Here is a 27,269-nt window from a genome sequence, read left to right on the forward strand (position 1 = left end):
CGCAACAACGAAAACCAGCTCTGCAGGCCGGTTACTAGATCACCCCTCCCCAGCCGGGGTGGTGTACTAGTTAGGAGTGTTGGACTGGGAAAGGCCGATAACGCCCAGCATTCCCCAGCCAGCATTTTCTCTGTCTAATCATGCACAGGATTACGCCCTTAGATGTTTTCACGTGAGGGAGGGAGGGAGCATAGGAAGCGACCTTAAACTGAATCAAACCAGGGGTCCATCAATGGCTAATAGTCTTGATGGCTTTATGCTACCTCCCGTATCAGAGGCAGTATGCTGGTGTACACCAGTTGCTGGGGAACATGGGCAGCAGGGTGCTGCTGCACTCCTGCCCTGCTTGTGGTGGGCTTCCCATTGGAGCAGCTGGTGGGCCCCTTTGTGAACAGAATGCTGGACTAGATGGACCTTTCGTCTGATCCAGCAGGGCTTTTCTGATGTTCTTATGTACCGCCCCACACAAAGGGATATTCTGGATTTGGAAAAAGTGCAGAAAAGGGCAATCAAAATGATCAAGCTGCTGGAGCAACTCCCCTGAGGGAAAGTTACATCTAGGACTGCTTAGCTTAGAATAGGTTTTGTGGCACTAGCACCGTGCCTCACCTATGGAATCGTGTGCACGTGGGTGTTTGTGTGTGCCGCCTCTGTTGCACCTTTACCAAACTTTTACCTTTACCAAACTTCCTTAAATGCAATATTTCAATGTAAACATTGACTGGGTTACTTTGAACTGTAGGTGTCTCTTAACCCTTCATGATTTGTTTGCAGGCTGTACGATACTGGCATAGCATTGTACTTTGGCCTGCAGCTGTGTTTATAAAGGTGTACAGAGACTTTTTGATGTTCATATTTGACTTTGCTCCAATTTGCGATTAACTTTTTCCTTAATTATACATGACAGTTTTTTGAAACTAAAATGAACGTTCATAGTCAATTTTTTTAAAAAGCTTTATGGACATAAATAAACTGCTGACTGAATTATAGTAAAAACTGTTATTTGTGGAATCTGTATGTCATGGGTTTTCTAATGAAGTGTGTTTCATGAGAATCGGTCAACTGGGAGGCAGTAGAAAAGGGATAACCAACTAACTCCTAACTTTGAGTTATATATTTCCCCAGTTGGTCAGGCTGTGAAAATCACAGGATCTTATACAGGCAGAGATAGATACAATGACAATGTTTTAGAAAGAAGGTTCTGGGTTTATTGCAAGGCCCAAGTTGAACTGCAGTTCCTAAAGTAACAGTGGGCACAAATTTGGCCTTCTAGCCCCACATGTTGGCTATGAAGCCTCAAGCAGCTCAGCGTGATACAGCACATGTTTGGCATACAGAAGGTCTCAGGTTCAACACCTGGCTTCTCCAGGTAGGGCAAGGAAAGAATTCTGCCTGAAATTATGGAGACCTGCTGCCAGTCCGTGTCGACAATACTGGGCTATATGGGCCAGTGATCTGCCTCAGTGTAAGGCAGCTTCCTATGTTCCTATGTAAATTAAGTATGACAATACAACAGACATTCCCGTCTCCCCAATGCACTGGCAGAGAGATGCCCCTCCCAAGCTTTGCCCCCGACATACTTACACCACACTGCTATGCTGGCCAGGCTGGATCTGAACGTGTGCTGCTTTTGGACCAGGGAAACTGCCAAAGCGCGCTGTCGGGTCCAACTGTCCATGTTAATACATAGCAATTTATAGAAAAATGGCAAAAGTAGAAGAGCAGTGCGTCAGCAGCCGCTCTTCCTGGTGTACAGGCCCTTTTTAGGAACGTAGGAAGCTGCCTTCTCCTCAGTCAGACCCTTGTTCCATCTAGCCCACTGACAAGCAGCAAGGGCTCTCCAGGATTTCAGGCAGGACTCTTTCCTAGCCCTACCTGGAAAAGCTGGGGATCGAACCTGAGGCCTTCCACATGCCAAACAGGGGCTCTACCACTGAGCTACAGCCCCTCCGCTAGAACACTGGATAAAATGTGCACTGTCCTTCGCTATAAATGGTTAAAACACCCTATCAAACATAAGGTTCATAAAATGGGTGGATCCTACAAGGTCCTTCAACACTTAATATTAAAAAAACGAGAACGCCTGGTGGACTGCTCCAGCATTTCAGCCCTGCATCCGCTTTCAGAAAGCAACCGTCTCCTTCATTGGAAACATCCCAAGAAAGCTGATCTCACATTACATTTGTTGAACTTTAAGGGTAGATAAAAGGAAGGACTTCTTCGCACAGCGCGTAGTTAAACTATGGAATTCGCTACCACAAGCTGTGGTGATGGCCACCAATTTGGATGGCTTGAAAAGGGGGTTGGACAAATTCCTGGGGGAGAAGGCTATCAATGGCTACTAATCCTGATGGCCTATGCTACCTCTGGTATCAGAGGCAGGATGTGTATATACACCACTTGCTGGGGGACATGGCTGGGAGGGTGCTGTTGCATTCTTGTCCTGCTTATGGGTTTCCCACAGTTAAATGGTTACCCACTGAATTAAGAATGCTGGCTAGATGGATCCTTGGTCTGATCCTGCCTAGCTTAAGGTGCCACATGATACTTTGTTGCTGTTGCCAAAGATTTAAGTTGGCTCTGGTTCTTTACACAGGCATCCTTCAAATGGAATCTAAGATGTGAAGTGAGACATGTAGTCTGGTTGAAATGCATTCCACACCCCAGACATTTATCAATTTTTCCTGCTGCGTGTATCCTTTGATGGGAGGCGAGACCTGTTTTCTGAGTAAAGCTCTTTCCGTATTCAAAACACCTAAATGGTTTATCTCCTGTGTGAAGTCTCTGATGTATGGTAAGGTTTGAGCTCTGCCTGAAACTCTTTCCACAACCCAGGCATTTATACAGTCTCTGCCCTGTGTGTGTTCTCTGATGTGTAGTAAGGAATGATTGAGTGGTAAAGCTTATATGGCTTCTCACCGGTGTGGATGGTTTGGTGTTTAATAAGCCTATACTTCTTAAGGAAGCTTTTTCCACACTCTAAGCACTGATAAGGTTTCTTCCCTGTGTGGATTGTTCGATGGGAAGTCAGTTGCACGTTCCACATGAAGCTCTCCCCACACTCTAAGCATTTAAATGGTTTCTCCCCTGTGTGGGTTCTTTGGTGCTCAGTAAGGTTTCCCCTCCGACTGAAGCTCTTTCCGCACTCCAGACACTTAAATGGTTTTGCTCCTGTGTGGATGCTTTGGTGTTGAATAAAGTTTCCCCTCTGAGAGAAGCTCTTTTCACATTCAGGGCATTGAAATGGTTTCTCCCCTGTGTGGATGATTTCATGTTTCAAAAGGTTTGCCCTGTGACAGAAGCTCTTTTCACATTCAGGGCATTTAAATGGTTTATCCCCTGTGTGGGTTCTTTGGTGCTCAGTAAGGTGTTCCCTCCGACGGAAGCTCTTTCCACAGTCCACACACTCAAATGGTTTCTCCCCTGTGTGGGTCCTTTGGTGTTTAATGACGTTTCCCCTCTCACAGAAGCTCTTTTCACATTCAGGGCACTGAAATGGTTTCTGTCCTGTGTGGATTACTTGGTGTTTCACAAGGTTTGTCCTCTCACAGAAGCTCTTTCCACACTCGGAGCATTGAAACGGTTTCTCCCCTGTGTGAGTTTTCCAATGATAATTTAGGCTTGATTTATAACTGAAGCTTTTCCCACACGCTGGACACTTATGCCCTTCCTTTCCGTTGGCTATTTTTCCTTGGACTGAGACTTCGCCACCTCGATAAGCAGAAGAGGCCTCTTTTTGCTTCCTTTTTCCTCCCCTGCTCCTTCCCTGGTATCCTCCATTTTTACCTCTGGCTCCTTCTGGTAATGTGCTGGGTGGTTCTTCCTCACTCTTGCTCACCCACCCATCTCCTGTTGGAATGAAGAGACAGAAATCGGGTCAGAGCCCAAGAAAGAGATGGAGCCACAAATGAGGAAACAGAGTATGTAGAGTTGCCTCCAGCCAAGTAAATGACACCGATTCACATAAAAGAACTTTGGCATTCGATGGGACCTCGGAGATCATTTAGTCCAACTTCTGCTCATGGCAGGATCTGCAATGCAGGACGCAGCTCCAACAGCTCTGATAGATGGCCATCAGGCCTCAGCTTAAATACCTCCAAACCAGTGGGGGCTGGTGGCTCCAATTTCGGTGGGGCAGTGTATCCATTCTGGTTTTAGTCAGAACCATCTAGAACTCTAAAGGAGCTAGCCAAAGTTCTGGGCTCTAGGCCCAATATAGATTCAGCACTTTGGATACTTTAGAGTTTTGGCTAGTTCTAACGAAAACCCAAATGGATTCACAGCCAACTGAAATCGGACCCACACAGCCTCCACTACTCCAAACCCAAAGTGTTTATTCAGCGCAGGGGAAAGCAGTGTGGTCCCTCTGGGCACCAGTGGACCCCCGGACACCTTTCTTGTCACCCATCAAGGTGCCCTGCTCCTCCCTCTTTTTAAAAGAAATCCCGAGATTGCTATAAAATCGGTTTCTGTGGGTGCTGAACATTGTGGATTCAAAGGAGCTTCTTAGTTTGCTGGGGCTCAGCCCCCACCTCCACCTTCTACTCAGTCTTTTGGGCAGGTGACTTTTCCTTGGCCACAGCTCCTATGACAGCCATTTTGTGGTGGCGCCCAGGACAGTTTAACAAATTCCCAAATGTGCCCATGGACACAAAACAGTTGCCCGCCCGCCACCCATTTCGTCCATCCGTCTTTCCATATATTAGTGCATAAAAACAATTAGAGCATTATGAGTAAAACAACAATAAATTAAGATATGTAAAAGAAATCAAACAGAATATATAATACAACTCTTCATAAAATAACGAATTAAATGCTAAACATCATACAAAGCCTAACAACCAAATTTACATTACAAACTAGGAGCTCCAACACAGCACCTATGAAGCTCAACCCTCCCTGTCCCCTTCAAAATAATTGTTTAAAAAACCTTGGAAAATGGTACCAATAGTCTTTTTCTCTCCCTTTCTAGCCTCTAGCCTTGCTCTTTCTCTCCCCCTTTGCCTGGTGATTCCCCATGCCCTCCCAGCCTCCAGCCTATTTCTCTCCCCATCTCTGTTCTTTGCTGTTTCTCCCCCTCTCCCAGCCTCTAGTCTCACTATTTCTCTCTGCCTCCCCTCCTTCACACACATTTGACTAGCCAGGACCCCCGGCAGCCATTACGTGACTAGCCACATCCTCCATAGAAGCCATTTTGTGGTCATGCAGCTTCTCAAATTCCCAAATGTACCCATGTGCCCCAAAAGGTTTGGGACCCCTGTTATAAACACCATCCATGCCATTTATTTCCCAATAACTGTTACTGTCAGCCCTTGATTTATTGTGATCTCATCTTGATTGCCACAGCAAAATATTTGGCCGCTTGTTCTGTTTCACCCTTACTTATGCCTAGAGATGTGAAGGCCTGGAAAAAAAACAGAAAAATTAGGGAAATTTTTTTTTTCCAAGGACCGTTTGTTTTTTGAAAAATTGAACAGCTCTGGATTATGAAATATTTTCTTTTAGAATTTAAGACAAAGTATTTATATATTGCTACCCAGCCTTTACTCCCCCCAGAATGATTTCTAAAAACTATTTAATAAGAACACTTTTACAGAAAGATGCAAGATGTAAAATATCTAGAAATAATGAAGCCATGGGGGGAAATGTATTCTTTAATCCTCTCTCAAATTCCCAGCATAGTTAGTTCCTTCATTCCTTATTGAAATTATTGATCTAAAGTATATTTTACTGATAAGACATTTATGCTCAGTTTCCCAACATGTGAGCAGAGTCACCATGGTGCATTCTTGACAGTCTGGGTTTGTTCTATACAGTCCTGTGTTTCTGATGCTGTTGCAGTCATTTAATGCAGTTCTAACAGATTCAGACAAGAATTACAATGTTACTAACGGAGTTTACTTTTAAAACTTTTAAAATACAATGACAATTGTATGAGCAAATTAAGTTATACATAAAATAACCTTAGGAACAGAAAGGCTGCTCATGTTCCTGAAGCAGCCCTCCCCAACCTGGCCCCCTCCAGATGGTTTGGACTACAGTGCCCAGCATTCCTGACCATTGACCATGGTGCCTGAGGCTGATGGGAGCTAAAGTCCACAATATCTGGAGGGCACCAGGTTGAGGACAACAAAGTCACAAAGTGACTTTAGATCATAGAATCGAATCATAGAATCATAGAATAGTAGGGTTGGAAGGGACCTACAAGACCATCGAGTCCACCCCTTGCTCTATGCAGGGGTCCAAGTCAAAGCATCCCTGACAAGTGGCTGTCCAGCCTCATCTTGAACGCCTCCAGTGTGGGAGAGCCCACCACCTCCCTAGGTCATTGTTTCCATTGTCGCATTGCTCTAACAGTCAGGAAGCTTTTCCTGATGTTCAGATGGAATTTGGCTTCCTGTAACTTGAGCCCATGATTCCGTGTCCTGCACTCTGGGATGATCAAGAAGAGATCCTGGCCTTCCTCTCTGTGACAACCTTTCAAGTACTTGAACAGCACTATCATATCTCCCCTCAGTCTTCTCTTCTCAAGGCTAAACATGCCCAGTTCCTTCGGTCTCTCTTCATAGGGCTTTGTTTCCAGTCCCCTGATCATCTTTGTTGCCCTTGTCAAGGGCTCCTTGGAGGTCTCTCTCTGTCTAAACCAGTAGCCAAGTCCAGACACAGACAAAGGAATTCCTTTCAAAGCTTTATTCTTCTTTTACAACTTAACAACTATACCGATTGCAACTAGATCTGAGCAGCACAGTACCTATGCCCTAAGTTGGAACAGTTGGTCCCCGTTTGAAAGGGAATTACTGGCAGACCCCTGAACTTAAGGACTAGGGAGAGTCCCTCCCCTTTTCCCTTGGAGCCTCTGGGCGCAGCCATTGTTTGCGCGCCAACCTGGAACTTCGCCTCCTTTCCGCGCCCTCCATCTGGCGCCGCTCTCTGCGTCGGCGTCGCGCATCCACCCAGTCTGCTATCTGTGCTGGGTCACTCCCTGGACTGCTATCTAAACTAGGAATGCTGGTGGGAGGAATCTCCGTCAGCTGCGGGCCCTGGGAAAGAGGAGCGTGCTCCTCTCCCAGGAGCGACTGCTCTTCCTCAGAATCAGAACTACTCTGGGATTCTATGGGCTCAGTGTCCACCCTGACAGCCCTCCTCTGAACCCTATCCAGCTTGTCTGCATCCTTCTTAAAATGTGGTGCCCAGAACTGGACACAGTACTCCAGATGAGGCCTAACCAGTGCTGAGTAGAGGGGAACTAGTACTTCCCGGGATTTGGAAGCTATGCTTCTATTAATGCAGCCCAAAAGAGCATTTGCCTTTTTTGCAGCCACATCACATTGTTGGCTCATATTCAGTTTGTGATCGACAACAATTCCAAGATCCTTCTCGCTTGTAGTGTTGTTCAATAGTAGTGTTGTTCAATATTGCCAAATACACCCCCCACATTTTTTTTTCTCATGGTCTCAAAATTTCCAGAAATTTTACTTCTCTAGTTTTGCCTGCCAATAGATCTGAAATACCTTCAGTGAAGGAGAACTCACCATCACCTGAGTACTTAAAAGAAAATGTGAAATATTTTAAAAAGGAGTTCTTGGCCATGACACAAAAAAGGGAAGGGAGGTGCCACACTGGTCGTCGACTCGGTCTGGAGACAAGGGAGGAGGTGGCCCTGAGCCACTCAGAGGGTAAAGGTTTCACCACCCAAGACAGAGGCCCACATAATCAATGGGAAGAAGAGGATGCTGGGTATTGTCAAATAACTGGCTGGACAGAGGGAGAGCCATACCCAGAGAGGCCACGATCCCCAAATTCTCCTCCATGACTGCCCTGTGCAGGGCCCTTTGGTCCGGATCCAAGAGAGCCCCCTCCTCCTCGGTGAAATACACAGACACCTCCTCAAAGGTTACCAGGCCCTGGAATTAGAAGAAAAGTGACCTTAACACTCCTTCCCCTTCTAAGCAAAATCCAAAAGGGGAATTAAGGCCAGGAGGCTGCAGGCTCAGCTGCAGAACGGAAACCTTTGCGAGTGGCAGTGACAACCTCCCTAGTGGGCAGAAGCAAAGGGAGCTGGTAGATCCTTTCAGACTCAGAGACACCCAAGACTGGATCCGGACTGAAGGTGGATCAGCTGCTATCGCAGAAGTGGCCTTCAACACCGCCTCCTTCCCATGGCAGCCCCTCCAGCCCCCTGAAAGTGCTACACAGAGAGTCAGAAGACCCTTCTGAATGGGGGGGGGGTTGATGGGAGAGAAAGGGGATCCCCCCAAACAGGGCATAGACCTTCCCTGAGTGGAGCCTTTTCTCGCACTGACGACAGATCCTGGATCCAACCCCATGGCTGTGTCCTGCCGTATCCCCCAGGACGTCTTCCCTACCTGGCCTGGCTGCACAGCACCTCTTTCCACTCCATCGCAAAGAGCAGACGACCTAGAACACATCACCAGCAGAGCTTCATTGCCTATGAGGGAGACAAAGGCAGCTGGAACACCTTTTAAAAAATATATATATACATCCTGCCTGTTTTCCCCTTGTGAGGAACCCAAGGTGGCTTACCTGGTCCTCCTCTTGCTGTCCATGTTATCCTCATAATAACCCTGTGAGGCAGCTCAGGCCGAGAGTCCGTGACTGGCCCAAAGTCACCCAGGGAGCTTCATGGCTGAGTGGGGGCTTGAACCTGGATCTCCTGAGTCCCATAGCTAACCACTATACCACACTGGCATGCCCATCAGAGATGTTGTGTATACATCTGTAAGCTGCATTCCTTGCATAGGAAAAATATATATTTCTCACACACACACACACGCAAACACTGGCTCTTGGGCACAAATCAAACCCTACATTTAGACATCTAAAGATTTAAATGTCTTGAAATTACATTTTCCCACTATTTCTAATCACCTTTGGGAGGGGCTCGAGACATACACAGGAAGCAGCCTTAAATGGAGCCAGACCACAGGACCATGTGGCACAATACAGTTGACACCAGGGGAGGAGAACCTCAGGCCCTGAGACACCCCAGATGGCCCCCGCCCTTTGCCTGGCCCCACCCCCTTTGCCAGTGGGGTATCCTGCTATTGCCACACACACACACCCCATTTTAAAGTTTGCAATGTCTCTCCTAAGGCTTCGTTCCTGGCAGTGAGAGCTTGAAGCTCAAATATGCTGGTATTTTGCCTCTACCCATTTTGCCTTCAGCCCTGCCCATAACTGGAATGCGACCTGTGATGTCACATGTATATATGTCATGAAACTGGGTTTCTATATGTATCTTGATGCTATGACTCTATGTTTTCTGGTAAGCAGATCTAGGGAATGAAGGTATGAGTCACAGGAGGTATGATGTATTTGCATATACGAGATGACTGGCTGAGTGAATGGAGCTGTGTGAAATGGTGTGATAGATAAAGAGAGTGCTGTGCTTGTGTAGTTTAGATAGAGAACGGATAGGGAATGGCCCTCCGTGATTATTCTTTCCCAGCCCTACCTGGAGCTGCTGGGGATTGAAGCTACAGCAGCCTACCAATGAGCAACAGTCCTTTCCCAAATGCCTTAGATGGGTTCAGAGGAAAAGGCAAGCAGCCCACAGGTTTCTGGCCGATTCTAGGCAGGGAGACCAAGCACAGAGGAGACACAATAGTCTTACCCAGCGAGGTGGCCCCCACGCCGGCCTCCTGCACGATCCACCTGGACGGCACTCTCTGTGGGGTGGTCGATGGATCTTTCTCAGCCTCATGGAAATTAGTGGCCACGTGTGCTAACAGCCCCTGGACCTGAAAGAACAGGGAGTGGAAAGAAGGCTTGGAAGAGGAAGGGGACCTGCAAAGCACTAGAGAATGAGATGAGGAAAGGTGTGCGCCTTTTTAAAAGGCGGCAAGAGAAACTGGAAGTTTGGGACAGTCTTTTGTAACCTAAGCCCTTCAGATGCTGGGAGTTGTAGTCCAAGACATCTGGACAGCATCAGGTTTGGGAGGGTTGTTTTAGGATGTCTTCACTCACATCTCCAGCCATTTGAAGCCACCAGGATGAAACTCTCTCACCTGGCCCGCTTCCTGCTTCTTCTCATCCGCCTGGCTCAGGAGGAAACCTTCTGCCAGGGCCACCGCCTGGGAGCTGGTCTCCGCTCCACATTCTCTCACCCAGCTCTCCATCTCCGGTGGAAGGATGGTCAGGAACTGTTCCAGGATCACCAGGTCCAGGATCTGATTTTTGGTGTGTTTCTCTGGCTTCAGCCACCAACAGCAAAGGCTGTGAAGTCGGCTGCAGACCTCTCGGGGCCCCTCAACCTCCTGGTAACAAAACTGCCTGAAATGCTGGCGCTCTACATCTGAGCTGAAGGGGTCTTCACCCAGCATCTTCTGTACAGTTAGTTCCCAGAGTTCTCTGCTGCTCCCAACCGGGATGGTATGGGGGGCTTTTCTTGCCTCTGGGCCAGCCGAATTTCGATTTTCTGTTTCCAATGTATTCTCCAAGGGAGCCTCCATCAGGGCTGACAGATGAGAGTCAGCTTTTGCCAAACTGTTTAAGGCAGGAACTGTTGTAATTGCTGGGCTATTAAGTTTGGCAAAGCCAACATGTCAAAGCAAAGAGGAGAAAACAGTTCATTCCAGAGAATGACAGGGTCTTTTACCTGCAGGAAAGGAGTCAAACACTCAGTCAGGAGCCAGAAACTGGGGAAAGGGTCCTTCATCTATGTGACTGAGAATTAAGTTTTAGTTTATTGAAAAAGAAACTGCCAAGGTCATACTCCCCTTATACAAATCCATGGTGTGACCACACTTACAATACTGTGTACAGTTCTGGTCACTGCAGCTAAAAAAAGGCTATTGTAGAGTGGGAAGAAGTGCAGAAAAGGGCAACTGAAATGATCAACAGGCTGGAGCAAATCTCCTATGACAGAAGGTTAAAACAGCTGGGATTGTTTATCTCAGAAAACAAGTGAGTGAGGGGAGATATGACAGAGGTGTACAAAACTATGCACGGTGTGGAGAAAATACAGTAGGGAGACATTTTTCTCCCTTTCTCATAATACTGGAACCTAAAGGGGTCATCCCATGAAGCTGATTCGTGGGAGACTGAGGACAGATAACAGGAAGGACTTCTTCACACAGCACAGTGTTAAACTATGGAATTCATTTCCAAAAGACTAAGGGCATCGCTACACCAGCCTGAAGTCCTGCATTTAAAATGGGGCTTTCTGCTTCCGTTTTAAATGCAGGATCACGACTCCCTTTTTCACGTGCTTCCTTTTCCCCCACCCCCCCTTCCCCCTCCTTCTCCCAGTATCCAAGTCTTCCATTATCTTTCATTGATCTCGCAACTCTTCTTGCCGCTTTTCCTCTTTTCACGGAGGAAACTGAAGCAGAACACAATGGGGTAATTTGATAGCTCATTATCTGTGATCTATTTAAAAATGGAACAAAGGGCATTTAGTGCAGGAGACACCTTGGCGGTTCACAGCGTCATGTAAAGAGCCCGCAAACTTCACTGAAGGAGCAATCTCAATCACAGGATAAAAGCTCTGTCTGAAGGAGCCCATCGTGATGGTGACCAATTTGGATGGCTTTGACAGGGAAGAGGACAAATTCACGGAAGAGAAGGCTATCAGTGGTTACTAGCCATCATGGTTATATGTTACCTCTAGTATCAGAGGCAGTGTGCCTATGTACACCAGTTGCTGGGGAACATGGGCAGGAGGGTGCTGCTGCACTCATGTCCTGCTTGTGGGTTTCCTGTGGGCAGCTGGTAGGCTGCTGTGTGAACAGACTGCTGGAACAGATGGGCCATTGGTCAGATCCAGCAGGACTTTTTGTATATTATTAATATTTGTAATATTAATAATCCTTAATATTCTTAATATTAATCCTTAATATTCTTAATATTAATAATCCTTATTAATATTCTTAATATTAATAATCCTTATTAATATTCTTAATATTAATAATCCTTATTAATATTCTTAATATTAATAATCCTTATTAATATTCTTAATATTAATAATCCTTATTAATATTCTTAATATTAATAATCCTTATTAATATTCTTAATATTAATAATCCTTATTAATATTCTTAATATTAATAATCCTTATTAATATTCTTAATATTAATAATCCTTATTAATATTCTTAATATTAATAATCCTTATTAATATTCTTAATATTAATAATCCTTATTAATAAGAAACATCGTGCAGATCCACTGAAATGAATGGGGCTGCAGTCAGTTGTTTTTCACTTAAAGTCTCATTCCTTTCAATGGGTCTACCCTGGAGGCGTTCAAGACGAGGCTGGACAGCCGTCTGTCAGGGATGCTCTGACTTGGGTTCCTGCGTTAAGCGGGGGGGGCTCGACGCCTTGTAGGCCCTTCCAACCCCACTGTTCTATGATGCCACACTCTGCGCAGGGCTTATTCGACCCTTGGGCTGTCGGGTGGCTTAAAAGTATGAGCGAGAAACGCACAGGGGCACCCGGCTTGAACCTGCTCTCAGAAGCAGTGCGGGGCCCCGAGGGAGGCGCCCCAGGGGCGGCCAGGAGCGCCCTGCGGCTGGGCGAGAGCGAAGCGCGAGCCTCTTCTCCGCTCCCCGACGAGGACGCGCCCCTGGCTGGCTGGGCGGCCTCCCCACCCCGGACACCCACAGGCGCGCGGGACTCACCGGGCCCCGCGGAGCCGCTGCAGAGCTGCCCTCGCCAAGAGACGCTTCCGGGGAAGGGGAGGCAGGACCGGAAGTTTCGCCCAGGCCGCAGCCCCCCTTCCGCTTTGCCCTTCTAGGGGGCCGCACTCTCTGGCTGTAGCCCCGCGAAGACCCCCAGGGGCGGGACGGGCGGGGGCGCCTCCGCCTGCTTGTCGGCGCAGCAAGAGTGCAGCCAGCCGTGGTCCTTCCCCAGCCCTCCGAATGTGCTGGACTTCAATTCCCATCCTCCCCAGCCATCGTGGCGATGGGCTAGAGCAGCCGCCTGCCCTGACCCGGCATCCTCCGGGTGCGTCGGACTTCAATTCCCATCCTCCCCAGCCATCGTGGCGATGGGGCTAGAGCAGCCACCTGCCCTGACCTGCTGCCCTCTGGGTGTGTCGGGCTTCAATTCCCATCATCCCCAGCCAGCCTTGCAGTTTGGGAGTTGCAGTCCAATGCATCTGGAGGGTGCCAGGGTGGGCTGGGCGGAACCCTGCCACCTCAGTGCCTTGGGGTGACCTGTGAGCAATGGTAGGAATATTCATTTATAACATTTCTTGGCCACCTTTCCGGGCAGAAGCCCTCCCAAGGGGGCGTACAGCAGTAAAATGCAGGAAAACATTTAAAATATTGAAAGCAATAAAAACAGTAAAAGCTAACAATAAACCAGCAACAACAATGGCCATAGCAGCAACAATAGCAGTCATATCCAGAGGAGGCCACAGTAAGATAATATGGTTTCAAGGCCTTCTTAAAAGCCTGCAACGACAGAGCACGCTGGACCCCCGATGGCGACTTCTTCCAAAGGAGTGGGATTACTGCAGAGATCACCCACCTGACTGCTCTCATGGGTGGGCATATGAGAAGGGATCTCCTTTTTTATATATATATATTTTTAAAACAAAACACAACAACAGAAACACAACAACAATACACCTACACTAAAGTATCTCTTAAGACTGTAAGATATCTACCTTTGGCTCCCCTTACACAACAAATGCTTATTATTCTCTAGTTCTTATCTTAGTTGTATATCATACATAGAGTTCACAGACATAATCTCCTTTCTCCTAATTTTAACAACAACAGAAAAAAGAGAATCAACCATCTCAAAGTTCAAAATCCACATACATATATATCATTTGTCTCTATTTCTTGTACAAATTCTATAAAAGGTTTCCAATCTAACATACATTTAGTTGTTGACCCTTCTTTAATTATAATAGTAAGTTTTGCCATCTCTGCCAGTTCCATCATTTTCATGATCCACTTGCTCACAGTTGGTACTGTTTCATTCTTCCACTTTTGTGCATACAATAACCTTGCAGCCATTGTCATGTAGAGAAAGAGGGTTCCCCCCTTCTTTTTTACATGTTTATTTGTTAGTCCTAATAAAAAAAGTTTCTGGCTTTAGTTTAATATTCTTTGAGTTAAAGACTGTATTCGTTTCCAAAAATGTTTTAGCTTTTTTACAAGTCCACCATAAATGATAAAACTTTCCCTCTTGGTCTTGGAAGGGATCTCTCTCTGATCATGAAGTGCGGGCAAGCCGATAGGGGTGAAAGCGGTCCTTCAAGTAACTTGCCCGCAAACTGTTTAGGGCTTTAAAGGTCAGAACCAGCACTCTGAATTGGGCTCGGAAACACACAGGCAACCAGTGCAGCTGGACGTAGTGGACATTACAGAAACCTGGTGGAAAGGAGAGAACCAGTGGGATGCGGTCATCTCTAGATATAAACTCCACAGGAAGGACAGGGAAGGGCGTACTGGGGGAGGTGTTGCCCTGTACGTCAAAGAGGGCGTAGTGTCGAGCGGACTAGAACACCTGAAAGGGTAGGCTCGTCCACAGAAGTGCTGGGAGTGACAATACCAGGCTCCAAAACTAATTTAGTGCTGGGAACGTGCTACTGTCCCCCAGACCAGAATGCTCAGAGTCACCCTGAGATGGAAAACGAAATCATGGAGGCGTCCAAACAAGGAAGTAGTAGTGGGCGATTTCAATTACCCCCACATTGACTGGATCAATGCATGTTCTAGTCACGAAAAACATTAAATTTCTCAATGCCCTAAACGACTGTGCCCTAGAACGGTTGGTCACAGAACCGACCAGAGGGGGGGTGACCTTGGATTTAATCCTAAATGGTGTCGCCCAGGACCTAGTACAAGATGTAAATGTTGAGGAACCAATTGGAAACAGTGACCACAGTGCTATAAGATTTAATATATATTTAAGTGGGCACTTGCCCAGGAACTCCAACACAGTCACATTTGATTTCAAAAGAGGAAACTTCTCTAAAATGAGGGAACTGGTGAAAAGGACGTTAAAGGGGGGGGGGGAGTCAAGAGGATTAAATCCCTTCAAAATGCTTGATTACGCAAAACCCCAGCTAAAATGTATACCATGGGTTAGGAAAGGTAGCAACAAGTCCAAGAGGTGGATGGCATGGTTAACGAGCAGCGTCAAGGAAGCTATTAGAGAAAAGCAGGCTTCCTTTGGAAAATGGAAGTCTTACCCAAGTGAGGAACACAAAAGGGAGCACAAAGGTGATACAAGCAGGCAATAAGAGATGCAAAAAAGCTGTTTGAAGAGCATATTGCTAACAATATCAAGACCAACAATAAAGAATTCTTTAAATGTATCAGAAGCAGAAAACTAGCTAGGGAGGCAGTTGGACCACTGGATGACAATGGACCTAAAGGAGTACGGAAGGAGGTCAAGGAGACTGCAGAGAAGCTGAATGAATTCTTTTCATCCGTCTTCGCTGCAGAAGGTATAGGACAGATATCTGTGCCTGAACTGATGTTTTCAGGAAGGGAGTCTGAGGAACTGAGGCAAATAGTGGTGACAAAAGATGAAGTTCTCAACCTTATTGATAAACTGAAAGCAAATAAATCACTGGGCCCGGTTGGTATCCATCCTAGAGTTCTCAAAGAACTCACATATGAAATTGTTGAAAATTTGCAACATGTCCCTAAGATCAGCCTCTATAGCAGAGGACTGGAAGATGGCCAATTTAACACCAATTTTCAAAAAGGGATCCGGGGGGATCTGGAAAATTACAGGCTGGTTAGCTTAACATCTGTTCCGGCCTCCGGATGTGAAGGACTGTCAAGAGGGCAGTCCTCTAGGAACCTGAGACAGACCCTCGCTCCATTTGACACGCATGTTATAAAAACCTGTAACTTCCCCAGCTGATCAGACACGATACAAAAGAGACAGTGATAGGTATGACCAAGTTTTAGAGAGAAGCTTAAGGATTTCTTGAAGGACCCAAGTTCAACTGCAGTTCCCAACTGAAAAGTGGACACAAGTTTGGCTTTCCAGCCCTGAATTAAGTATGATGGTACAATAGATATTGGGGCCGCGGTGGCTTAGTGGTTAAGACGCTGAACTGCAGACTGGAAGGTCGGCAGGTCAGCAGTTCGAGACCCGAGTGCTGCGTGACGGAGTGAGCTCCCGTCTTCAGTCCCAGCTCCTGCCAACCTAGCAGTTCGAAAGCAAGAAATTGCAAGTAGATAAATAGGTACCGCCTCGGCGGGAAAGGTAACAGCGTTCCGTGCACCTCGGTGTACAGTCATGCCGGCCACATGACCACGGAAGCGTCTTCGGACAGCGCTGGCTCTTCGGCTTAGAAACGGGGATGAGCACCGCACCCTAGAGTCGGACACGACTGGTTGGGGACACCTTTACCTTTACCTTTTTACAATAGATATTACTCAATAATAGGGATGTGTGAACTCCCCCCCCCCCGATATCCAATACTGGGGGGAGGGGGTCCACCACAGGGAAATTCAGGCTGCTGGGGATCCACGGATTTCCCCAAAACCCTACTCTACCCTCCAGATTTCGCACATTTTCTGCTTTAAACAGGATGAGATATGCTACCTACAGCTGCAATTAGAGCATTTTATGTGTAATTAGCGCATTTTTCACACAGGCATTTTCTGCTTTAAACAGGGGGAGATATGCTAACTACAGCTGCAATTAGCATATCTTGTGCAAATTACAGGTGTAATTAGCGCATTTTATGCCATTTGCAGTTATAAAGCGCTTATAGGTAAATTGCAGCTGCAGGGGTCTTTGATACTTTCATACCAGGGAAATTGGCGAAGCATGCTGATCAGTCCAATTGTCCACTATTCCCACCCCCCTTACTCCTGGAAGAAGTCTTTTATACTTTACATATGATCAGGAATTTCAGCATGGAAGCCTCAATGTTGCCAATTCTTTATACTTCATGTCCCATCCCTGAATGATTGTTGCCAAATGCCCCCAATGGCTCTTCCGATGACCATGAAGTGTTCCTTTTGTTATTATTACATCTTCAACCTTTATGTTAAATAGTCCTCTTTTGTTTAGAAATTATTTAAGTTCTTTTAAGTTGATCCCCAATTGCTGGTTTTGTGTGTGCCTGCCCTCAGTAAACACTCATTCACTCTTCATCTCCACCTCACTGCAACTTCTTTGGCAGTTCATAGAGCGAACATGGAGTGATCAAAGCAACTGTACATCATGGAGGGCACTTTTACAATGGCAGCATTTGAAATATTTGCAACTGGTTATGGCTGGAGTTCACAGTCATTTACAAATGGTCATTGTTTATACAGGAAATTTAGAGGCCATGGAAAGTTCACGTTGGTGGCTCCTAGACTACAAGGTTACCCACTTGGGCCTTTCAGGAAGTTTCTAGAAAGAATCTAAGTGAATACAGGAGAAAGGATAGGAATTAAGGAACAACTTTATTGACAGGAAAGATAGATTGACAGGCATATATGGAGGGAGGCGGGGATGTAAGGGAATCTACTCTGAACTGAGCTACCTAAAGGCTTATGAATACATACTAATACATAGCAATACATAGAAACATGGTGAAAATAGGAGAGCAGTGTGCCAGCAGCCGCTCTTCCTGGTGCTGTGCCTTTTTGAGGGACACAGGAAGCTGCCTGCACCCTTGGTCCATCTAGCCCAGTACTGTCGACACAGACCGGCAGCAGCCCTCCAGGGTTTCATAGGGGATTCTTTCTTAGCCCTAACTGGAGGAGCCGGAGATCAAACCCAGGACGTTCTACATGCCAAGCAGGGGCTCTACCACTGAGCTACAGCCTCTCCACTAAAGCACTGGATATAATGTGCACTGTCGTTCGCTATGAATGGTTAAAACGCTACATGAAACCAGAGGTTCACAAAATGGGTGGATCTTAGAAGGTCCTTCGCCACATTTAAAAAACAAGAACGCCTGGTGGACTGCTCTAATGTTCAAGAGTGGCATTCACTTTCAGAAAGAAAGTCTCCTTCATTGGAAACTTCCCATGAAAACTGATCTGACATTACACTCATGGGACTATAAGAGCAGATAAAACGGAGGACTTCTTCACACAGTGCATAATCTGTGGAGTTCGCTACCACAAGCTGTAGTGATGGCCACCAATTTGGATGGCTTTAAAACAGGATGGGACAAATTCCTGTAGGAGAAAGTGATCAATGGCTACTAGTCCTGATGGCCATATGCTACTTCCTGTATCAGAGGCAGGATGCCTATATACCCCACTTGCGGGGAACAAGGGCGGGAGGGTGCTGTTGCACTCATGATCCTGCTTATGGGTTTCCCACAGGCAACTGGTTGCCACTGTCTGAACCGAACGAATCGACTAGATGGACCCTTCGTCTGATCCAGCATGGCTCTTATGCTCTCAAGGTGCCACATGATTCTTTGTTGCCGTTGCCAAAGATTTAGGTTGGCTCTGGTTCTTCATACAGGCATCCTTTAAATGCATTCTAAAATGCGAAGTGAGAACTGTAGTCTGGCTGAAGTGCATTCCGCACGCCAGACCGTTCTATACTTTTCCTGCTGTGTGTGTCCTTTGATGGGAGGTGAGACCTGATCTCTGAGTAAAGCTCTTTCTGCATTCCAAACATCTAAATGGTTTCTCTCCTGTGTGAAGTCTCTCATGTACAGTAAGGTGTGAGCTCTGCCTGAAACTCTTTCCACATTCCAGGCATTTATATGATCTCTTCCCTGTGTGTGTTTTCTGATGCCTGGAAAGGCACAATTGAGCAGTAAAGCTTTTGCCACAGTCTGAGCACTTATATGGCTTCTCACCGGTGTGGTTGTTTTGGTGTCTAATGAGCCTTTGCTTCCTACAGAAGCTCTGTCCGCACTCCAAGCACTGGTAAGGTTTCTTCCCTGTGTGGATCGTTTGATGGGAAGTAAGCTGCTCTTTCCACATGAAGCTCTCCCCACACTCTAAGCATTTAAATGGTTTCTCCCCTGTGTGGGTTCTTTGGTGCTCAGTAAGGTGTTCCCTCCGACGGAAGCTCTTTCTGCACTCCAAACACTTAAACGGTTTCTCTCCAGTGTGGATGCTCTGGTGTTTAATGAAGTTTCCCCTCTGACTGAAGCTCTTTTCACATTCAGGGCATTTAAATGGTTTCTTCCCTGTGTGGATTGTTTGATGGGAAGTAAGCTGCACATGCCACATGAACCTCTCCCCACACTCCAAGCATTTAAATGGTTTCTCCCCTGTGTGGGTTCTTCGGTGCTCAGTAAGGTGTTCCCTCCGACGGAAGCTCTTTCCGCACTCCACGCACTTAAATGGTTTTGCTCCTGTGTGGATTGTTTGGTGTTTAATGAGGTTTCCCCTCTGACTGAAGTTCTTTTCACATGCAGGGCATTTAAACGGTTTCTCCCCTGTGTGTGTTCTTTGGTGCTCAGTAAGGTTTCTCCTCCGAGGGAAGCTCTTTCCACACTCCAAGCATTTAAATGGTTTCTCCCCTGCGTGGGTTCTTTGGTGCTCAGTAAGGCGTTCCCTCTCACAGAAGCTCTTTCCACACTCAGAGCACTGAAACGGTTTCTCCCCTGTGTGAGTTTTCCAATGATAATTTAGGCTCGAGTTATAGCGGAAGCTTTTCCCACACACTGGGCACTTATGCCCTTCCTTTCCTTTGGCTATTTTTCCATGGACTGAGATGTCGCCAACTCGATGAGCAGAAGACGTATCTTGTTTCTTCCGTTTTCCTCTCCTCCTCCTTCTCTGGTGTCCTCCATTTCTACATCTGGCTCCTCCCGGTAACCCGCTGGGTGGTTCTTCCTCACTCTTGCTCACCCATCCATCCACTTTTGGAAAGAAGAGACAGAAAAGGAGTAAGAGCCCAAGAAAGAGATGGAGCCTAAAATGAGGACACGGAGACTGTGGAGAGCTGCCTCCAGCCAAGGTAAATGACATTGATCTACATGTTAGAATTTGAGCGTCCAATGGGAGCTTGGAGGTCATTTAGACCAACCCTGTGCTCATGGCAGGATCTGCAAAGCAGGATGAAGCTCTACCAGCCCTGACAGATGGCTGTCCAGCGTCAGCTTCAATAACGCTAAACCAGTGGAGGCTGGTGGCTCCGGTTTCAGTGGGGCTGTGCTTCCATTCTTGGTTTTAGTCAGAACCAGCCAGACCCCTAAAAGAGTCATCCAATGTGCTGAAACCATTTTAGGGATAGGGTTCAATGCTTTGGATACCTCTGTTAGAGTTCTTGCTGCTTCTGACTGAAAACTAGAATGCATGCATAGCCCCACCAAAACTGGAGCCTCCAGCCACCACTGGTTCAACTCCAAGGTGTCTATTCAATACAGGGATAAGGGCCCTTCCCCTCTCACTTTTTAAGAGCAAATCGCCACATTCTCTTAACAGAATTGGGATTACTGTGAACTAGGTTCCTCCGGGTGTTGAAAATTGTGGGTTCAAAGGAGCTGTTTCCTATGTTGGGGCTCAGCCCCCACCTCTGCCTTGTACTCAGTCTTTGGGGCAGGTTAGTCCCTGGTCCCGCCTCCCATGACAGCCATTTTGTGGTGGCGCCCAAGACAGGTCATCAATTTCCCAAATGTGCCCATGGGCCCAAAATAGCTTCCCACCCCCAATTTAGTCCATTGGATTTTCTAGAGATTAGAACAAAAAACGCTTGTTACAGCAAAACAGTACAAGATGAGAAGATGAAAAACACTAAACAGACATACATAGTTCACATAAAATCAGCAACCAAATTTACGCTACAAACCACGGGTCCCCAACCCAGTACCTATGGAGCTCTCCCCTCCCAACCCCTTCAAAATAATTGTTAAAAAAAAAACTTGGAAAATGTAGGGCAGTCTTCTTTCTCTCCCTTTCTAGCCTCTAGCCTGGCTCCATCTCTCCCCTCTTCCCCTTTGCCTTGCTGCTTCCCCCTCACTCCCAGCCTCACCATTTCTCTCTGCCTCCCCGCTTTAGTTCAGTTTTGACTAGCTAGGTCCCCACAGCAGCCATTAGGTGACTAGCCACATCCTCCGTGGGAGCCATTTCGTAGTGGTGCCCACAGCAGTTTCTCAAACTCCTCAATGTCCCCACGGGTCCAAAAGGGTTGGGGACCTTTGTTATAAGAAGCACCCATGCCACTTATCTCCCAACAACTGTTCCTGTCAGCCATTAATTCATTGCGACCGCACCTTGATTGCCACAGCAAAGTATTTAGCTGCTTGTCCTGTTTTACGCTCACTTATGCCTGCCAACAGATTAGAAGTACCTTCAGTGAAGGAGAACACACCCCCTCGTGACACAGTTGGATCCGATGTCAAACAGCCCTGTCCCGTAGGCATTTTCTTTTAAGGAGTTAAAGAATTTCTTGGCCATGATACAAAACACAGAAGAGAGGTGCCATATTGGAGTCACCAAGCCAAGAAGCAGCCCCTGGGCCACCCTAAAGCTAGAGGTTTCACCAACCAAGGCAGAGGTCCACAGAATGGATGGGAAGAAGAGGATGCTGGGTACCGATAAATAATTGGCAACTTCTAGACAAAGAGGGAGCCGTACCCAGAGAAGCCACGATCCCAGAGTTCTCCTGTATGACTGCCCTGTGCAGGGCCCTTTGGTCTGGATTCAAGAGAGCCCACTCCTCCTCGGAGAAATCTACAGACACCTCCTCAAAGGTTACCAGGCCCTGGAATTAGAAGGAGGAGGAGGAGAAGGGGAAGCATGAACATGACGCTTCTTCCCCTTCTAAGCAAAATCCAAAAGGGGAGTTAAGGGAAGGAAGTAACAGGTTGAACTGCAGAACAGAAACCTTTGTGAGTGGCAGCGATGGCCTTCCTAGCGTGCAGAAGCAAAGGGAGCACGCAGATCCTTTCAGACTCAAGAGAGACATGCAAGAGTCAGAGACACCAAGGGTTGGATCAGGACTGAAGCTGGATCAACTGCGCTGGCGGAAGGGAAGTTCCCTGCCATCTCCTTCCCACGGCAGCCCCTCCAGTTCCCTTGAAATGGAATACAGAGAGCCAGGAGACCCTTCTGAACGGGGGGAGCTGTCACGTTGGGGGGAGGGGGGATCCCCAAAACATGGCATAGACCTTCTGTGAGTGGAGCCTTTTCTCTTGCAGAAGGCAGGTCCTGGCTCCAGCCCCATGGCTGCACCCTGCCATCTCCCCCAGGACCTCTTCCCTACCTGGCCTGGCTGCCTGGCAACTCCTTCCACTCCACCGCAAAGGGGAGACGACCCAGAACACATCGCCAGCGCCACTTCACTGCCTATGAGGGAGACAAAGGCAGCTGGAAAATCATCATCATCATCATCATCATCATCGTCGTCGTCTCTATACCACCTTGTTCCTCTTACAAGGAACCCAAAGTGGCTTACATGGTCCTCCTCATCCACTGGGCACAAATAAAACCCTATATTTAAACATCTAAAGATTTAAATGCTCAGAAACTAAACCATTTTCCCACTATTTTTAATAAACTTTGGAACAGGCTGGAGACATGCAGAGGAAGTGGCCGTATATGGAGCCAGACCATGGGACCATGGGGCACAGTGTTCCCAGTTGATTCCCCTGCTGCTACTTTCCTCCCCTTCTAAAAGCTTGAAACAAGCCTGGGTTACTCTCTACCAAGCCTGGGTTACTGGCAGCGAGAGCTTGAGGCCCAAATATGCAGTTCTTTTTGCTATTTTGCCTCTGCCCCATTCTGCCTTCCACCCGGCCCCCCACTGGAATGGAGCCCCTGAAAGTGTCTCCAGAATTGAATCCTGGCCCTCAGAGAGGATTCTTTCCCAGCTCTACCTGGAGATGCTGGGCACAAAAGCTGGGACTTCCCAGGAGCCAGGCCTGTGCTTTACCGCCAAGCTACAGCCCTTTCCCAAACACCCTAGTCGCTTCGGAGGAAAAGAGACGCACCCACAGGTTGCTGGCCTCTTCTAGGCAGGGAGGCCAAGCACAGACACGTTAGTCTTACCCAGAGAGGTGGCCCCTCCGCCAGCCTCCGGCATGATCCACCTGGACGGTTCTCTCTGTGGGGCAGCTGACGGAGCCTTCTTGGCCTCAGGGAAATCAAGGGCCTCTTGCGCCAACGGCCCCTGGACCTGAAACAGCAACGGGGATCCCAGGCAGGGAGTGGGAAGAAGGCTTAGAAGAGGAAGGGGACATGCAAAGGACTGGGGAGCTTGGTGAAGAAAGGTGTTGGGTCATCCCCTTCTCAAAGGCGGCAAGAGAAACTGGAGGGTCCTTTTGGGTTGCCTTTTGCGTTGTTATTTTGGGTTCTTTTGGTTGCCTTCCACAACCTGGTGTTCGCTAGTTGTGTTGGACTACATGGTGTCTGGGGCATGCTGGCAGTTGTAGCCCAAGACATCTGGACAGCATCAGGTTGGGGAGGGCTGTTTTAGGATGTCCTTGCTCACACCCCCAGCCATTTGAAGCCACCAGGATGAAACCCTCTCACCTGGCGCGTTTCCTGCCTCTCAGCATCTGCCTGGCTCAGGAGGAAACCTTCTGCCAGGGCCACCGCCTGGGAGCTGGTCTCCGCTCCACATTCTCTCACCCAGCTCTCCATCTCCGGCGGAAGGATGGTCAGAAACTGTTCTAGGATCACCAGGTCCAGGATCTGATTTTTGGTGTGTTTCTCTGGCTTCAGCCACTGGAGGCAAAGATGGTGAAGTCGGCTCCAGACCTCTCGGGGTGCCTTGGCCGCTTGGTAGCGGAACTGCCTGAAACGCTGGTGCTGCATGGCTGAACTGAAGGGGTCTACACCCAGCATCTTCTGGACAGTTGCTTCCAGGAATTCGCCGCTGCTCCCAACCTGGATGGTATGGGGGGCTTTTCTTGCCTCTGGGCCACCCGAATTTTGATTTTCTGTCTCCAATTTGTTGTCCAAGGGAGCCTCCATTTGGGTGGACAGATCCCCTTCACCTTTTGCCAAATGGTTCAAGGCAGGAACCACTGTAAACTGCTGGGGCTACTGTAGAAGAAAAATAAAGGACAAGAAAGGAGAAAGCGAGGCTGCAAGCTTTAGTGTTTTGAATCAGGCTATACTAGGCCACATTATTGAAATCAACAAGCTTGCAAAGGAAAATAACAAGGGACGAGAAATCTGCTTATAACTGAGAAATGATTGAGACCAATAATATTTTTAGAAGGAAGAAGTACAAATTGCAGTTTGCACCTTGGAAGCCCATGACAGCCTGGACAGGCAGTCTTGTGCTGATTTGCAATTTTCTGTCATTGTTGCTTGACCCTTCTGTAGCTGCTGACTCCTCATTATCACTTGCGAATGAATCAGTTAATCGATAAGTCAAATAGGTCTATGATTCATATGTTAATTACAAACCTATATAATCAGTTGCTTGAGAATGGAAGGGGAGCAGCTTTGTACCACGGCCAGATGCTGGAGGTGCATTGGTTTGCACCCCAACAGCTGTTGAGATGTGATTTTCTTTAGCCAATAAAAGTCTCTATAGGAACACATGAGTCGATTAATTTTTCTACAACATGTCAAGGTAGAGAGGAAAAAACGGTTGATTCCAGTGAATGACAGGGTTTCTTCCCTATAGGAAAGGAGTGAAACACTCAAAGAGGAGCCAGAAACTGGGGAAAGGGTCCTTCACCTTTGCGACTGAGGATTTAGTTTTAATTTATTGAAAATAAAACTGCCACATTCATATTCCCCTTATACAAATCCATGGTGTGACTGCACTCACAGTACCGTGTACAGTTTTCAAAACCGCATACAAAAAAAGGATATTGTAGAGTTGCAGAAAAGGGCAAGTATAATGACCAAGAGCCTGGAGTAACTCGCCTTTGAGGGAAGTTCTATACACATGATAGAGGTGTACAGAATTATGTACAATGTGGAGAAAGCTGATAGGGAGACATTTTTCTCCCTCTCATAATTCTAGAACCCAAAGGGCTCATCCCAAGAAGCTGCTTGAGGAAGATTGGCTGGGAACTGCTGGGAGTTGTAGGACTTTTTTCTTTCTATCCAGGCATAGGATTGCGCCTTAAGTTTTCTATGTCAACTAAGAATCAGTGTTTCATAATCCTTCCTTAAAATATAGGAATATTTACACTCTTGCCTGATTTGCACACTTGCACTATTGCTTACGGAATAGATGAAATGGCGCCTGAGGGAAATTTGATGTGAACGAATTCTTTGAATCAGCCCCCCCCCCTTTTCTCCCCTTTGCTATTTAAATCACCATTCATATTTAGTACATTTACATGCTATATGTTTATATGGTGTGTGTGCTTTTATGTAAATGGCGCTCAAACGTTGTACAGTGTATTTTAACGTTGTAACTTCTTTTAACCGCTCAGAGAGCTTCTGCCATGGGGCGGTATAGGAAGGCAATAAACAACAACATGTTAATTTACACCTGTCCTCCACCCAGTCGGCTGCACAGGGCTGAGGGGAGGCAGGCGGGGGCCCGAACTCCTGTCGCAGCCCCTCCTCGGCCTCCCTGCAGGCGGGGGCCCTCCTGCCCCCCCCGCCCAGCCCGGCATCTTCCATCCCGGGTCCCCCCGCCCCTCTCCCGCCCCGCCCCGCCCCGCCCCGCCCCGCCTGGCCTCGCCTCCCCCTGGCAGCCTCGCGCCCCCGCCACTCACCGGAGCGCGGGGGGGCCGCGGAGGCTGAGAACTGGCGGGGGGCACACAAGCCCCCCAGGCCGGGAAGGAGGATGGCCGGAAGTGGCGGTCCCCATTCGCGGGTACCGCCCCCAAAGGCGCATCCGTCTGCGCCGCTTCCCGGCGGCCCTCTGGGAGCGCCAGCTCGCGCCCTTAACCCCGCAGGAGCCTCGCCCGGCGCAAGGGGACTCGGTCGCGGCGCCCCCTGCGCGAAGGGCGCCCGGCGGAGGAAAGCCGGGCGGGCCCGCAGGCCGCCCGGGAAGGACACCGCGGGCCGCCCTCTTCCTCCGCGCCGGACAGCGCTGGGAAGGAGCTCGCCGTGTCCGCGCGCGCCCCGCTGCTCCAGCAGAGACGCCCGTGCCCAGCGGGCGGGGCGGGGCGCCAAAGGAAGAACTCGCGGGAAGCCCCGCGGCGGGCTGTGGCCGTCCTCAGCCGAGCGGGGTCGGACTACAACTCCCACAATCCTCAGCTGGCATGGCCTGTGGTCAGAGAACGCCGGGAGCTGTAGTCCAAGAGATCTGGAAGGCCCGGGGTTGGGAAGCCTGGTTTAGCGTTCTGTGCAGACCAGGGATGATGGCGTGTTGTGCCCAAACAAGCCAGGATCCATAAGACAAGTGAGAGAGAAAAACTGTAGTTTTGCTCAGGCTGCAGCCCTACAAATAGGCCTCCCGCTCCCTCTGGGTGTCCTAGAACGTTGCCACGGGTGAGAAAGTGGACGTGCATGGCAAGCAGATGAAGAAGATGTGCTGGGGTGTCGTAAGTAGATCAGAAAACTGCGCTGGGAGGTTTTGTTCCCTGTATGGACATGCTTTCCCTGCAGTAGCCCCCACTAGCGTGTTAGCATCTGACTGGCTGAGCACTGTGGAGCAGCAAGAAATGGCAAAGTGTGCAAGTCACTGCTCATCTGTTCCAGGGTGTGGCCCTCCTGTGTGTGCGCGACGTACCCATGCTAGCATGCTCTGCTCAGAATCTGCTGAATAAAGGCGTATAGTGTCAGAAGACCCCCAGCCTGCTGTGTCCCTGGGAAGGTCTGAACACTTTCCTCCTCACAAGCAAACAAACCATGCTGGCTGAGGAGTATGGGAGTTGTACTCCAACACTCCTGGAGCTCACCCAGCTGGGGAAGAAGGATTTAGGGCACAATCCTATGCATGTTTAGACAGAGAAAAGGCCGATAACTCCCAGCATTCCCCAGCCAGCATTTTCTCTGTCTAATCATGCATAGGATTACACCCTTAGATGTTTTCACGTGAGGGAGGGAGCATAGGAAGCGACCTTAAACTGAATCAAATCAGGGTCCATCAATGGCTAATAGTCTTGATGGCTCTATGCTACCTCCTGTCTCAGAGGCAGTATGCTGGTGTACACCAGTTGCTGGGGAACATGGGCAGCAGGGTGCTGCTGCACTCCTGCCCTGCTTGTGGTGGGCTTCCCATTGGGGCAGCTGGTGGGCCCCTTTGTGAACAGAATGCTGGGCTAGATGGACCCTTCGTCTGATCCAGCAGGGTTCTTCTGATGTTCTTATGTACCGCCCCACACAAAGGGATATTCTGGATTTGGAAAAAGTGCAGAAAAGGGCAACCCAGATGATCAAGCTGCTGGAGCACCTCCCCTATCAGGGAAGGTCACAACATCTGGGACTGTTCAGCTTAGGTTTTGTGGCACTAGCGCCCTGCCTCAGCTACGGAATCGTGCGCGCGTGGG

The 27,269-nt window shown here is 48.2% G+C and overlaps 2 protein-coding genes across 3 annotated transcripts; both read right to left on the bottom strand.

The window, feature by feature from the left end:
• Positions 1-1,190: 1,190 nt before the first annotated feature.
• On the bottom strand, positions 1,191-12,701 carry LOC146356202 (zinc finger protein with KRAB and SCAN domains 5-like). The gene is made up of 6 exons (XM_084831640.1): positions 12,643-12,701; positions 10,029-10,618; positions 9,635-9,761; positions 8,367-8,449; positions 7,778-7,904; positions 1,191-3,849 (listed from the first exon to the last, which is right to left on the bottom strand). The coding sequence occupies exons 2-6, from the start codon at positions 10,470-10,472 to the stop codon at positions 2,840-2,842; spliced, it is 1,791 nt and encodes a 596-aa protein (XP_084687766.1). The 5' UTR covers positions 10,473-10,618; positions 12,643-12,701; the 3' UTR covers positions 1,191-2,839.
• A 4,473-nt stretch (positions 12,702-17,174) lies between these two features.
• On the bottom strand, positions 17,175-26,841 carry LOC146356203 (uncharacterized). 2 transcript variants are annotated; one of them, XM_084831519.1, is made up of 7 exons: positions 25,548-26,841; positions 24,274-24,490; positions 23,389-23,904; positions 22,906-23,032; positions 22,121-22,203; positions 21,493-21,619; positions 17,175-19,775 (listed from the first exon to the last, which is right to left on the bottom strand). In XM_084831519.1, the coding sequence occupies exons 3-7, from the start codon at positions 23,830-23,832 to the stop codon at positions 18,496-18,498; spliced, it is 2,061 nt and encodes a 686-aa protein (XP_084687645.1). In that variant the 5' UTR covers positions 23,833-23,904; positions 24,274-24,490; positions 25,548-26,841; the 3' UTR covers positions 17,175-18,495. The 2 variants fall into 2 exon arrangements, with proteins under 2 accessions (XP_084687645.1, XP_084687644.1); XM_084831518.1 differs by lacking the exon at positions 24,274-24,490.
• Positions 26,842-27,269: the final 428 nt, after the last annotated feature.

Source organism: Heloderma suspectum, chromosome 2 (genome assembly GCF_057233095.1).
Source record: "Heloderma suspectum isolate Gila_16-S chromosome 2, 16-S_ref, whole genome shotgun sequence".
NCBI classification, from domain to species: Eukaryota; Metazoa; Chordata; class Lepidosauria; order Squamata; family Helodermatidae; genus Heloderma; species Heloderma suspectum.

Bases quoted from the DNA above. Each gene is read 5' to 3' on its own strand.
- LOC146356202 (XM_084831640.1), bottom strand. From the start codon at position 10,472: ATGGAGGCTCCCTTGGAGAATACATTGGAAACAGAAAATCGAAATTCG. The intron at 8,450-9,634 runs GTAAGACTATTG...TCTCCCTCATAG, and splicing joins CGTGGGGGCCACCTCGCTGG to GCAATGAAGCTCTGCTGGTG. The intron at 3,850-7,777 runs GTATGGCTCTCC...TCATTCCAACAG, and splicing joins GGGGATCGTGGCCTCTCTGG to GAGATGGGTGGGTGAGCAAG.
- LOC146356203 (XM_084831518.1), bottom strand. From the start codon at position 23,832: ATGGAGGCTCCCTTGGACAACAAATTGGAGACAGAAAATCAAAATTCG. The intron at 21,620-22,120 runs GTAGGGAAGAGG...TTCTAATTCCAG, and splicing joins TTGCCAGGCAGCCAGGCCAG to GGCCTGGTAACCTTTGAGGA. The intron at 19,776-21,492 runs GTACGGCTCCCT...TCTTTCCAAAAG, and splicing joins TGGGATCGTGGCTTCTCTGG to TGGATGGATGGGTGAGCAAG.